The sequence below is a fragment of the Vanellus vanellus genome (assembly GCF_965231255.1).
Source record: "Vanellus vanellus genome assembly, chromosome: 1".
NCBI lineage: Eukaryota > Metazoa > Chordata > Aves > Charadriiformes > Charadriidae > Vanellus > Vanellus vanellus.
The window spans coordinates 196,016,312-196,030,445 of NC_138905.1; the positions used below are offsets into that span (position 1 = coordinate 196,016,312).

Genomic DNA, 14,134 nt, shown 5'->3' on the forward strand with positions numbered 1-14,134 from the left:
TAACTGAATTTCATTTTTCATTATTTGGGCACATGGAAGGAAAATCCATTGTAAAATAAAGGGTTTTGTCAAGCAAGACAAAAAGCAAATTCTCCTTCACTTTTTTTTCCCCCTATAAATCTAATTTTAAATAGATGAAAAACATCATTAGGTTAGCTTGTTAAAACACAGAACTCCTTACTTAGGCTAAATTAAAGTGCGGCTTACCATCCTGTTGATACGGACGAAGTCTTCAGGCTTCTTGGCCCATGGGGGAAGATCAACATCATTCACAACAACTTCATCTTCCCTGATTCCTAGATTATAGCCATTACTGTTGACAAACATCTCCGGTAGGTAGTAAAATTCTGGAATTAACTCCTAGAAAGGAGAAAACGCACAATGAGACTTAATATTTATGCAGAGATACTAAATGGTGCTGCCAGAATCAGGCTCTGTTGTAGAACACATCAAAGCATTCCTGGGTTTATGCTTCTGTGCACTTGTTTAAGAAATTTTTTAATCTGTTTTCTTGTCGGTCTTACAATCAGACATATTTTTTCATAATGCAATAGTCAATCTTTATTTTTCCCATATCTGCTTTTATGAAAAGCATAACTTTGGAAAAGCAGTGCATATCAATAAAGGAGACCTCTTCAGAATAACGTGTACAAGAAACAGTATGCTAAGACTTCAGTACTATAAATATGTTGGATTTTATAATCGCTATTTAACTAAACTACTTAAAAGGGGAGGAAAAGTTGCTGATATAATACTGTCTTGATTTTATTTTCTCTATATTCTTTAATTGCATAAGAAAAGGTGGCAATTTGACTACCTATATAAGGAAAAAGAATTCAGGGTGAATTAATTTTTCTACTGTAAGAAAAATGCAAAAATACAGGGAGAGAAAAATGTCAGTACAACAAATGTCCTTAAAACAGAAATACATCATATTTAAACTGTGAAAGATCAATAACTGAGTAGCAAAGATCATCTGCAGTGTATTAATACATTATAGATAAGTTAGGGTGTGAAGTTTTTCCCAGTTTCCAGGACAGCTAAATGGAAATGCATTTTGACATAAAGAATATCACCATTTGTTGCTATTATTTGAGCAGTAAGTATTGAACTGCAATAACAAAAAAGCTTTAAAGCCCGCTATCTCTTTACTAATATCCAGATCTGGATTAAATTCACTAAATTACATTGTTAAAAGCATTATGGCATTCAGTTGTGTAACGTGATCAAAACTGATGACACAGCACCTGAAACCTGAGTCTCTTTGTGGTCCTTTCAAAGGCTGCAGACATGCGAAGCATAAAAAAAAGAATCACTGCAGACACAAACTTATCTAATTAAATCTGATCTGCAACTCCATAGAGAATAGAGCAGTTAAAGCATAGATGGTCCTTTCAATTTTATTCATTAAAAAGAAGAGAATATTTATGTTATAATTTTAAGTGTGTTTAGGGAGGCAATTTCCTTGCTTCTTTACATTTCTAATATACTACAAACAGTCTGAATTCAGATTAGACTAAAATGCAGCACAAATCAATATCTAAACAGTGCAAAACACTAACCAAATGAGACATGCCTGAGCTTGAAGAGCTCATTATGAAATGAGCTGTAATTTCAAAAATCCAAAGAAAATGTCAAAATATTACATGCACTAAATAATAAACAGCAGCTAGAGCAAAGCCAGACTAAAAGCAATCCTGAATACCCTAGAAGGTTAAAAGAAAAAATATTCTTTTACTGACAATCTTAAGTTTGATTACGTACCTCTAAATTACTCAGATTATTTCTAAAAGCAAACTTCCCCTTTTTCTCTAAACAGGATTCAGTAAGTCTCAGGTTCCCAAGGAAGCCTTTTGGTTTTCTCTAATGGAGCCCAAAGAAAAATGAACGATCCTCGCAGTTGGAGAAAACTAGATATTAATCTTTCTAGAGCTCAACAAACTACTACTAACTTGGGACTAAGAGCTGGCCACAACCCAGCACGTGCTACCATACAAATCACTGACAAACTAAGAGCATCGCCTTAAAGAAAGGAAAAATTCATAAGGACCTCAGAATGACAAAATCTTATTAAGTCAAAATTAAATTAAAAGTCAATATTCAAATTAAACAGAATTTATTAAAGCAATAAAGTAAGCAAAGTTTATTTCTATTTTGTATAAAAGCCTTGAAACACATACCACCGTTTTTAATTATTACCAGTTTTTATGCAACATGGTAGTGTACTAACCTGTAATGTGAAATAGCAAGCAAGATTTTGATTCCATCAAAGATATGTTAACTCTTAAATTTCCTTTTGCTGTTTTAAACGTCCTAGGATCTTATTGTGAACTTTTACATTGAACGCATCTGAAAGATTTGTGCTACCCAGAGACCCATCTTATGTTTAACTGAATTCTACTAACCTTCTGACTTCAGGGGTATCTTGAAACAAAGGGATATAGATCACCGAGTATTTGTAATAGTACTTCCATTTATTAATTTTATCTTTGTTGCTATTTGCTTTCAGTGTAATTTAATGTTCCCTTGTCGAGTATAGCAGAAAACAGAAATAGAAACAGAATAAATAGAAAGCATGTGATTAACTTTCTTCCTAAGATTTACTGTGTTGTATATGTTTAGTTTGACCTGTCTTATTCTTGTGCTCTGGAAACTAACCAGTGCCAGACTTCTAAATCCTCTTCAAATAACACTCTCCCTAGAACCCTAATCATTTCAGTTACACATCTCCTGGTATTTTTTTTTAGACAAAGTAACAAAACTAAACACAGTATTTAAAAAAAATTTAATGAACCCACTGTGTTACAGTCTCAGCATTCTCTTCAATGTTATTTTTAGCGCAGCCTACTATTTTGTTTGCTTATTTGAGTACTATTTAGCATGAATTGAACCTTTTCTTGAGATACAAACAATGTTGCGTGTGACCTTTCCCAGATACTTACATATTTCCCATACTTTGAATTAACCATTCGGTTTTCTTTGGTAGCATTTGATATTCCTCTTGCAATTTTGCTGTCTCCACTGTTGACTAGACTAAGAAACCACAACGCTTAAAAATAGCTCAGATAAATCTATCCCCTTCTCATTTCTAGAGAATGAATGAATATATACTGAAACACAGACCCGTTATGAAACCTTGTGGCATCCTGTAAGTATGAATTTCCTAACATTTGGAAAAATCTTCAAAATGTGTACTTAGCTGCTTAGAAGCATAGAAAATATAACTAATCTAGAGAAGCGTGATAGAAAGGTTTGGTTTTATGTGTTCACTGTTTATTCTGCCGTGAAGAAATGAAGAAGCTGTCTCTTCTACCTCATGCCAACGCCAGGCGCCAGGTGAGGATGGAAAGGCCAATAGTCCCTTCTCCAGAGCCCCCGAGCATGCTTCTCTAGGAGAAGTACGAGCTGGGAGAAGCAGAGAGAGGAAGGATGAGCAAGGACAGAGCAGGCACAAGGACAGAGCCCGGGAGGTTGCTGGGAAAAGGAAGGAGCAGACAGGAGTGAACCTCAGTGGAGACAGCAAGGTGACAACTAGGGCCCAGAGAGAATTGCCTGAACCAAGAAGCCACTGAAAGCTGTAAGAAGGAATACAGGAGTGAAGGAAAGGATAACACTAGCAAGGGCTAGGGTTATTTTCAAAACCTATTTACATTTTTCTCAGCCAGAGTTTGTTTCCCCTGTTTCATAAGTGGGTTCATGCCAGTTCACACTCTAACAAAGATTATGGCGAGAGAGAGACAGCTCTTTTGGTGCTTTTCCTGTTAAGGACAGGGAACAGAGACCTCAAATGTCTAACCATTTCAGGGTGACATTTGGAGAGGTGACCTTGCCCATTCCTCCACTCCAGAAAAGGTTCGGTTATACCAGCTTTCCTGCAAGATATCTGTCTATCCTGTTGTCCCAGAATTTGAGTGACAGAAACTCCACAAATCCTTCCATGACTTCAGTATTCTTCATCTGAGAAGGTTTTACCTAACGCCCGGCCTGAAACTTTCATTACACAATCTAAGCCCATTTTCCCTTGTCCTAGCTATCAATCCATCCCAGATACAGAGAACAAATTACTGTTTTCTCTTTGCATAATTTATTACATGTTTGGAAAGCATTACCCTACCAGCTTTACAGCCTTTCAGCTCCTAAAAGTCCAAATAAAGGACAATGATTTTACCTTCTGTCTTGCTACGTTGCTTAAGTTTCAGTTACAGATGTGAAAAATATTCTTTTAATCTCCCCAAATTAGCTAGCAGAATTATTCCTGATAAGTGCATAACTTAATTTACTCCTATATATACTTTGGCTTTATTATATTTTGCCACATGTTCATCACACAGAAGCCAAAATAAATGTTTTTATCTACCTCTGTGGTCTTCAGATCACAGATTTTCTGACAGGATCTGCTATTTTTCATTCATTTTTATGCCCAGTCTAATTTGCCATACAACGTAGCTTCTTACAAATCACCAGCTTCATACTTTAGAAGGGCCTTTGTTAAATTCACCCTGAATATAGGGACAAGGAGACTCAGGAATTAGCAGGGGGGGAACGTATCTCAGGGATGGTATTTACACCGGGGGATGGGACACAGAGGACCTTCTGTCTCCTGATCTGCGTTCCGCTTGACAGACAGAACAGTTGATAAGTGGAGCCTTAAAACTCCTATTGCACCTTCAGTGGCAGCAGCAGTACAAGGTCAATGCAAAGCCAGGTCTACGCAAAGGAACGCTTGTTTGAAGCTACCATGATTTGGAGAAGTTTATGTTTCAAGCACAAATGTTCATGAAAGACAAATCTCAAAATATTTTCTTCCTACGTTACAAACATCGAGTCAGCCAGCGTAAGTCAAGACATGAAGGAAAACATCCAAAATAACAACATAAAAAGGCTTCCCCAGAAGCTACATCAGTTTTCAGGCATAAAATGAGGGAATGCAAAGAAGAAAGACACAGAAGAACAATATTTTAAAGAAGTTGGTAGCTTTAAAATAGTCACATGCCAATTAAGCATTTTAGACGCGTTATTGTTATTGTATGCCGTTCAGTTGATATATAATTTTGCATTAACCGATACAATTCAGTAAATTTTATTGGTTTCTTTGCTCTTGCCAAAACATATCAAAGGTTCTAAATAAATCTTTCCGACTACATAGCCTGTCATGGGTAATTTCTTACCACAATAAATATCTAGAGTTCAAAGAGTTAATAAAAATAGGGATTCTAGTGATCTAAATCTATTTGCAGTAATTTCTGTCTAGTTGTCCTTGACATTTCACAAGCTGGTAACCTCCTCTGCTCCCTTTCATTCACACTTCTAATAAGACAGGTTAGCTTTCTATCATTTCATAGTCAGCTACCTTTCAAACTGCCCGAGAAGGGTTGGCTCTTCTCAGATGAAGAACGATGCAGTAAAGCTACTGAGGGGTGTAAAAAAAAAAAAAAAAGGTAAAATGAATATTATAACAGACATTTCTTGTCTGTAAATGTGATCTCTAGTTTATTTTAATAGCTATACTAAAACCCCAAGGTATAGTTAACAGTATTATATGCCTTGTGTCTTCATATAAGAAAACATCCCCAAATGCATTTTCTAATTTACAAGCCTGTGACAAATCCAAGCTGCTGAGAAATTAAACTTTAAAAATATGTCTTGGGGTGATAGAGGACCACTATTAACACTATCATAATTGTACACCGCTTGCATCAAATCTGATGTTTCTGTTTAATATGTTTTGCTAAGGGTATACCATTTTACGGCCTCCCAATGAAATCAAATCCAACCCAGACGTTTTCACTTTTCTAATATAATTCACTTCAGGGTTTTAAAGCTGCCATTTCTTTTTCTTTCTTTCTTTTCCTCCCAAAAGGTTGATCCCCTGGCATCCATTAATTCCACAGGAGCCTAGTACTGGGTCAACGAGTCAGTCAGGACTACCTCCATTAACCGTGTTAATTCACACTAAGGCACCTTAATGACATTTTGTCAGAGCTACCCTTCTAACTTCTAAACACTCTATTCAAAAAGTAATATAACAAGTTTGAGAGGCATTAGGAAAGATTAGTGCCTGAACAGGAGGTTCTGGGGAAGTCAGCGTTACCAAAAACTGGAGCTGGGAGGAGGTGGAAAGGAAAAAATGTGAAAGCTGACTGGCCAAGTTATGGTCATTTCCGGGTGACTTGCTTCCTCAAAGGTCACTCCGCGAATGTTCATTCTTCCTCCAGCTTGTACTGATTATCTCGAGAGAAGGTCGATGTTGATAAAGGGAGACACAATAAAATAAACTCTCTTATCCAGGTTCTCCCTTGTGTGTTACCACTCTAATACAGCACATACCATATTAATTCTGTCTCATCCACTGTAGGTGAGCAGGCTTCTTTGAAAATGAACGAAAACAGCCCAGATGTATGCAGCAAAATTGTCTAAGTAGATCTTTAATCATCCATGGGGCGATAATCTATCATACGCTACATTTTTCAAAGGTGGTGTACCTTTTGCCACAATTCAAGATGTAGCAATTACGGCTTTTTTTTTTTTTTTCAGGCTGATCAAACTACTGCCACAGCCCTATTTTCATTAGCTCAGTGTGAAATAATTTACTTCCAGAGGAGACTACGCACACGCAAAGGGAGAGAGAGAAGGAGGCAGAGGAAAGGGAGAAAGAGAGAGAAGAATGCCAGAGAGGACAGGCATACAAAAAAAATAAGACTGACTCACAGAACGGCAGCTTCCTCAAGAGATGTACCGTCTTTTGAAAATGTCAGGTATCTGTTGTTTTTTTTTTTTTTTAATTTTAATGCAGAAACTCTTAAAAGTGGTTTGGATGTTTCTTTTAAAACTACATTGAGGCTGCAAAAGAACATTGCTGTGGGAAGTGCCTGCATTATTTAAAAATCTCAATTTACTAGTTAAAACTGACCTATTTCAGAAGTGACTTAATCACTTAAGAATAAAGCACCTCATAGTCCTCTTTCTTAAAAAATAACTTACGAAAAAAATCATAATACAGATTTTACTTTCCTAAAAAACCCTAATTTTAAAATATTTTTTTAATTAGACCTTGCTAATAAAGAATTAAGGCAAATAATCTCATTATTTAACATGGTACTTGAAAGCAAAAATTGTGGCCATCTTACAATAAACAGCATTGAAGAATGTCAGATTAATTCATTACACATGCTGGTTTTAAATTATTTCATAACCTGTGCCACAGTAATTAATGAGATTAGTGAGATCAGAGATTAAACGTACTTAAAGCAGCTCAGATGAATTTCAAATCTATGATAAGGAATACATGAATAATGAACACTTGCTATTCTTAACAGTTTTGAAAGTTTGCTACTTTGATGCATAGTCCATATTCCAAACACCTAATATTTACTACAAGGACTCAAAAAAATCTCTAGGGTGGGAAAACAATTTACAGCATGTATATCATGTTGGAATCCACACTGCCAAAGACCCCCATTTATAACTGCGTGTTCAGCCAGGAAGAAGCTACACAAATATGCAAAGCACTTTGACAAAGAACATGCTTTAAGATTTTGTACTCACATGCGAGCTCTATACATCTTTTCTTTTGCACCACTCTCTTGCAAGACCACTATATAAATATTAGAAGTGGCCAGACAGATGAACGTGAATTTTTTTTGATGTTTCACACTCTCAGAGCTGAAGGTTTTTTACTGTGCAAGACAGAGATTGCTGCTCTTAGGAGAGCAGACAAAACGGGTAGGGAATCTTAGGGGATTTCTTGGTGGCTCCCCAAACCTCACTGCTTTTCCAGTCCCTGAAAACTTGATTAAAATGTTTAAAAAGCCTGTAAGGCATTCCAAGCAGCAGCACAACTAATCTGAAAAAAAAATGGGGTATTTGTCGTATTAATAATAGTTCAGTTTCCCATCCTTTTGCAGAATGAACTCTGAGGCCTCGGGGAAAAGTTGGCCCTGATGTCATGGCATTGAGAAATGCAGTTCATTAAGATCTTAAGCAACAAACAACAGCAACAATTAGCTGCTATACTCATTCTTGATTTATCACTACGAAACACAGACGCTACAAATGGAAAGGGCCTAAAGGGTCAACTAGCGCATCCTCTTGCCAATTCATGATTGTCCCTGATGCTTTTCCAGTGCTTTGCCAGTCTACGTTTCTAAGAAGCTCGAGAAATAAGGATTTTACTGCTTCCCCTTGTGAGGATATTCAAATTCAGAGGACACTCAATTTCACTTTAACTTTTCACACCCTGTTGGTTAAGTAAGCATTTTTCAACTCTGATCCCTTCCCTCTGAGGTTTACCTCTTTGTTCCCTGACAAAAAAATTCTTCTCCCTTTCATATGTTTGCGTATTTCATAGCATTTACGGTACTGTATCTTCACTTTTAGACATGAATTACCCCACACGTTTTTCTTCCTGTATTCAACTCCGGAAACACATTTGCTGCTTTTCTTATGGCTCCCTCCAGTTTAGGTATACACTTCCACCAGCTAGCTCCCAGCAAAGGAAGCACTAAGAATTTGCTTTATGAATACATACTGAAAATTGAACGAGGAAAAAAAACAAAAACTTGTGTTCTCCAAAAGCACGTTATCTCTGAAACAATTGAATGACTAATCAGACTGCTTCAGGTGGAATTTAGATGCCATGAGATATTCTAGTTGTTTTAACGCTACGCGTAGCTTTGGTATCACTATAAGCTTACTGCCATCCCGCTGATCTTCAAGTTTCCTTGTTAAACTGAACACAAAACAGCAATGCATTACAATACATTGCTTAAGCTACTGAAGTGTACTTCAGTAGACTTATTCCAGTAGTGGCTTTGTACCAATATGCAATAAATTAATTTGATGATACAATACATGGAATGCTGGTATTAAATACATTAAAAAATCTCCACTCGTTTCTATCTTTATTTTTACTTTTTATTTTTTATTTAGATAGTTTACGAACTCCTTCTATTTCCTTTAGCATCCTATAAAGATTTAGCTTCTTTTCAAATCTGTTCTTGTTTATCTATTTTCATCTTAAGCTGAATCAACTCATAATAAATCAATCCAAGGTTAATTTCTAAGCCCACCTTCCCTGTATCTTCATTAATTAACAAAACCATATTTTAAACAGCATCTTTAATCCCTAAAGTATCCCTGAACAGACAGGTCAGGGATTATCTGGAGCAAACATTTATTGGCTAACATACCTCTTCTGTGCCTCCCATATTAGATTTTCTATAATGACTTAGCTCCAAGTAGTATTTCTCTTTCTAATGGCACAACAGAAATGTGTGTATACATATATACCTAAATCTGACTCTGGGGCTCGATGGTGGACTGCCAAATGTATTCTAGAATACATTATCTGACAATTTTTTCCACAGTGCAACTCCAACGCTTCATTGTTACCATTTTACCCAAGTTAGTCGCAACTCCCTTCTTTAAACTCAGTGACATTAATGTAAATAGCTACCCCACATCTTCACCCTTTGCATTCCTTTTCTGAAGGTGAGTACCTGGTTTTGAGCATCTTTTTAATACTTGTTTTATTTTAATAACTTGGATTTTTTGATACAAATACATTTTGTAATGCAACCGTTATCCCTCCATAATTCCTGCATCCTTGCAACTGCTGGAAGCCGCAGTTTAAATTACGCCACTCCTTGTATTTTTACACAAACATTTCAGTTCTTTGTTTTCCCGATAACTCATTTGGTTGCTAGTTTAGGACCAATCCTTTCACTAATTATATACCTTAGTTGAATACCATCCCTCCGCCTGTCCACAGATATTCCTTTATCTTTTGCAATGCCTTCATGTACTTAACTGCCCTCCTCCTGCGTACTAAACCAGACAAGAAGATTACAGTCACTTCCAACTGTCTTCCCTTATTCCTCAGTTTAAGGCTCTTATCTTTTGTTTCAGCCCCACTCCTAGGAGGCCATTTTCCCAGATGTTCTGGTGGAATTCCAGGAAAACCAGATTTCATTGAAAGGGAAAAATCAAAATGTCAGCGCTTTGAATTTGAAGAAATGGCTGCATTTCAAACACAGCAGATAATAATTTGAATTCCTTCCAACAGGTACTGAAATTCCCTTCGTTTTTCTTAGAGGTAATAGTGATAGCACTTAAAATACTATTGAGTTTCAGAGGAGCATAAATAAACACGAACTGGGTTGTAAGAGGTTTAGGTTAATTCTTTTTTTCTTTAAAAAGTATTTTCTCCCATACGTTAAGATGGCAATACAATTTACAATTTGCTATTCTAACTAGAAACTGAATAATAACAACATGGCTTGTCCACATACACTTCTGGGACTGCTGGAATATTTATGTAAACAGGATCTCTGGAATAAAAATAAATCAACAAATTTACATCTTCTTTTGTCAAGTCAAAAATATAATCGTAATGTGACCTTGACTGTAGCATTTCCTCCTATGAGTGGCAGTATCAAAATAGGAGAAGGATCAATTCACTTTTAAATGAAGCTTAAAAAAAGAGCCATTCACGGTATACTGCAGCCTTTGCCTACTTTATGGCTAGAAAATGAGAATGAAGAAAGAACCATATTATTCAAAATATTATTAGATTTTGGGTTATTTCTGATAAGGACCCATGTATATGAACAATAACACTTTGTATTTAACAATAGGTGAAGAATAACAACAGTAAAATCACGCTGCTCTCCGGCTGTTTCTGTATATCATGTAGAAGTTGTTTTAATCTAATGCGTATTGTTGCATAGTGTCCCCAGGCACAGTCAAGTAAAAGCTAAAGCTGTACTGAAAAGCCAACATTTTAAATGGGTCTTGTCATTAATGCTTTATTAATTGCCCCAGGCAATGCAAACCCAGAGCTAGGCAAGCTATAACAATATGACACTTTAAGGTCAAATCCAATTCCTGCTGTGTTTTATGGAGTGGGCCAAATATTGAGTTAACAGCAGGAAAGAACAATTTATTGGGCTTTTCTCCATCTCCTGATTATCTGATCTAAATTAGATCAGTTAGGTTGTTTTTCTCTAAAAACAAAACACCTTTTGTCCACTCAACTTCAAAGAATCTTTGATTGTTCCTGTTCAAATAATAATCTTTAGTAACATCTACTTTTTATTTAAACTATACCTAGTGTGCTGAATAGAAAGATATGAAATACAAAACCTTATTTGTCCCTACATAAACCAAAATACCATAAATTAAAATGCACCTTTATCAATTTATTTAATGTATACGTTACCTTCACATCTGAGGTATCTCTTTGGCTGTTCCTCCAAGACCTGGCTACTGAAGAGAAGGTTCGATCTGGGTGGTCAAATTTGCTGTCATTTGCATTTAGAAAGAATGTTGTAAAGGGCTCCTGTAGTCAATGAAATGAAGATGGATTAAGAAAACAGCAAAAGGAATCATGCAGCAAGTTTCTAACGAAATCCAAGTGATTTTTTCAGATCAAAATTCTTCAAAAAGGCAGAATTAAAGAAAACTACGGCACCTCATAGTTATATCTGTGCATAGGTACCAGTAGTCAATATATTAGTACCTTTATTGGCACTAAAACATTTTGCACACACAAATCCTGAGTTATGGCAGGAAAGGTTATTTTATGTATTCACTCTTCCATACGACTAATTACCCATGAGTGGCAAACCTATGTAGCTTAGTTCCAGTTCACAACGTCTGCCTCCTTCACTGCAACCATTGCAAACACCCTCTGTGTTAGTTATATTCCCATGCTTTGTTTACCCCTTGCAAGATGGTATGTCAAAACAAAATCTTAAAAAAATCCCCTGCCTGGATTTTCCTTTTGTTTTCATTTAATTTAAAAGATCTCAGGAGGTTCCATTTTGCCTCACGGTGGGCAGAATGGATGGACAGTCATTTTGAGGCCGACTACGGTTACAGAATACCGAGCTTTAGCATTACTTTGGGGCAGTGGTACAGAGATGAAATATTTAGAGTTTTTACTTTTGTCAATTTTATCTGAAAACACACTCCCAATACTTACTAAATGGAAGCTCAAGTCTTAGTCTGGAGAACGTGTTTTTATATCACTGCATGCCACTGCAGGGGAGGGGTTAACAGGGGACCAAATCCTTAATTTGACAGCAGAACCTGAACACCGAGTTCATTGCCAACTCCCTGGTTTTCCAGCACCACTCCATTAGCTCTCTGATTCAATTAATATTTGGCAGTATGTCCACATGGATGGAAACGACTTCTCCCTGTTTGCCAAAGTCTGATGGGGAATGTTTGGAAAAGTGTCCCCTTTGTTGAATTCGCACTCAGATTTATTTCCTTGCATGTCCTGATCATTTGGAAATGTTGCTAATCAAGGCAGTTCATAATCACCATATCATAATTCTTGTTGCAGTATTAGCGTTCTGCTATTTGAATTGTGTTCTCTATATCCTCTGTTTCTTTTTCTGAAACTTTTGAACAAAGTAGGGAACTCCTCCATTAATAAAGAAATTTTGAGGGAACTATGTCACGTTAAACACACTGTGTTTAAAGTACCCAAGATCAAAGAGGATTGAAGTAATTCATTTTCTGTAGCATTTAAGAGCAATTCAAATATACATAAGGAAAGCATGGATGCAAAGGCAGTGAAAGAATCCAAAAAGAGGAAGACAATAAAAGAGGGAATTCAGACTTCCAGAAACCATTGTTTCTGTAATCTTTACTCCTCATGTCTTCCCAATTAATCTACCACACACAACAGACAACGCAGGCTACTCTCTTTCAAAAAAGAGAAAAACTACATTTCTGTCTCTAAAGAAGAAGGAATGGGATATCTCTTTCATTGTAATAATAGTATGCTGGTACCTTTGAAGTAGATTAAGAGAATTGTTTATATTTCAACAAAGATTTTTTTGTTCTTTTCTTTTAGCCAAGGACAGTATCTTAACTTTCAGTGTATGTCAGTGTAAATATGGAATTGTTTTCATTGCAATAATGCAAGACATTCTACTGCTAACTGAATAGTGGATTTTTTTTCCATGTCTTTTTTTCTCTTAAAACATTGGGGATTTATATTAAAAAGATAAATTCAAAAGAATAGGTAACAAACTAAGTAATACACTTTCATCATCAGTGCATTTATTCCCAACAGAGTCCTAGTATGTGTTAAATACTCAACTAAAAATAATTAAATTAAATGAAAAATAATCCCAATATCATTTCTTGTTGGAGGACCCTAACTTCCGTTACACAATGACTTTGTTCGCACTCATGAATATTGAAAGACTGCGTGGCAAGTGACGAAGAGGTTTATAATTTGAACAGAATATTGAAATTGAACAGCAGCTCAACTTGGTGAGCTGCGTAAAAGTATTGCAATGAATTATAATACTGAAAGAAAATAAATTAAGTTTTTATACATCTGGATTTTACAGTGCTTCGTATAGTGAATTTCATGTAGAATATAAATGAAAAAGTGTATGATTCAGACCCAGCACTAGTAAACTGAAAGAAATATACTCATGAATTGGATTATATTAATTTAGCCTAAAATGCTATCAATATTGTAATTTTAAAATTAAATGTACATTAAATACTTTCAACACTAGAATTATTTTGGTTTTAACTAAATTCTCACCTTCCAATTTTCTGTATATATTTGCAATAGCAACCTTTGCAAATTATGCTATTTTTCTGGCCTAACTGTACTGAAAAACTTTAGACGTTGTTGATCCAAGAACAAATAATTCGGTCTTCTACCAACACCAACCTATCACTCTTTTTCTAATAAGATATGTGTAATTTGTTGTGAATATCATTGTGTGGCTGCGGGTCACTGCTGAGGTTCTGAAATCAGCAGCAGTTGATGGATAAAGAAAAAAAAGAAACCAGGAAAACGATGTAATTACAATAAATTATGTAAAAATATTAATCCAAAATTCCATGACAACATTATTTTAAGCATCTGAGACAAATACACAAAAGCAATAAAATTCATAATCAAGGATTAAACTTTTAATAGCTGAGCACTACAGGGTGCCCTATTATGCCACGCTGCTATGACCTGTTGCGCCTATCTTTTTGGATTTTTAATCCTTAGCAGAAATTCAGAGCTTTATCTCAGACCTCTCACATAATTTTAAGGTAATTTTTATTCTCTGGAAAGTCAAGTGCTTATATTACATAAATACTATTCATA

The 14,134-nt window shown here is 35.7% G+C and overlaps 1 protein-coding gene across 4 annotated transcripts in view; it reads right to left on the reverse strand.

Annotated features, from left to right (window-relative positions):
• The window catches only part of NBEA (neurobeachin), a gene marked incomplete at its 5' end in the record, with an annotated part of 525,299 nt that overhangs the window by 60,238 nt on the left and 450,927 nt on the right, over nucleotides 1-14,134 (reverse strand). For all 4 annotated transcript variants that reach the window (XM_082492157.1, XM_082492158.1, XM_082492156.1 and 1 more), the window contains 2 exons: nucleotides 208-360; nucleotides 11,219-11,338. In XM_082492157.1, the coding sequence (XP_082348283.1) occupies nucleotides 208-360; nucleotides 11,219-11,338 (273 nt within the window). The remainder of the gene's footprint in view (nucleotides 1-207; nucleotides 361-11,218; nucleotides 11,339-14,134) is intronic.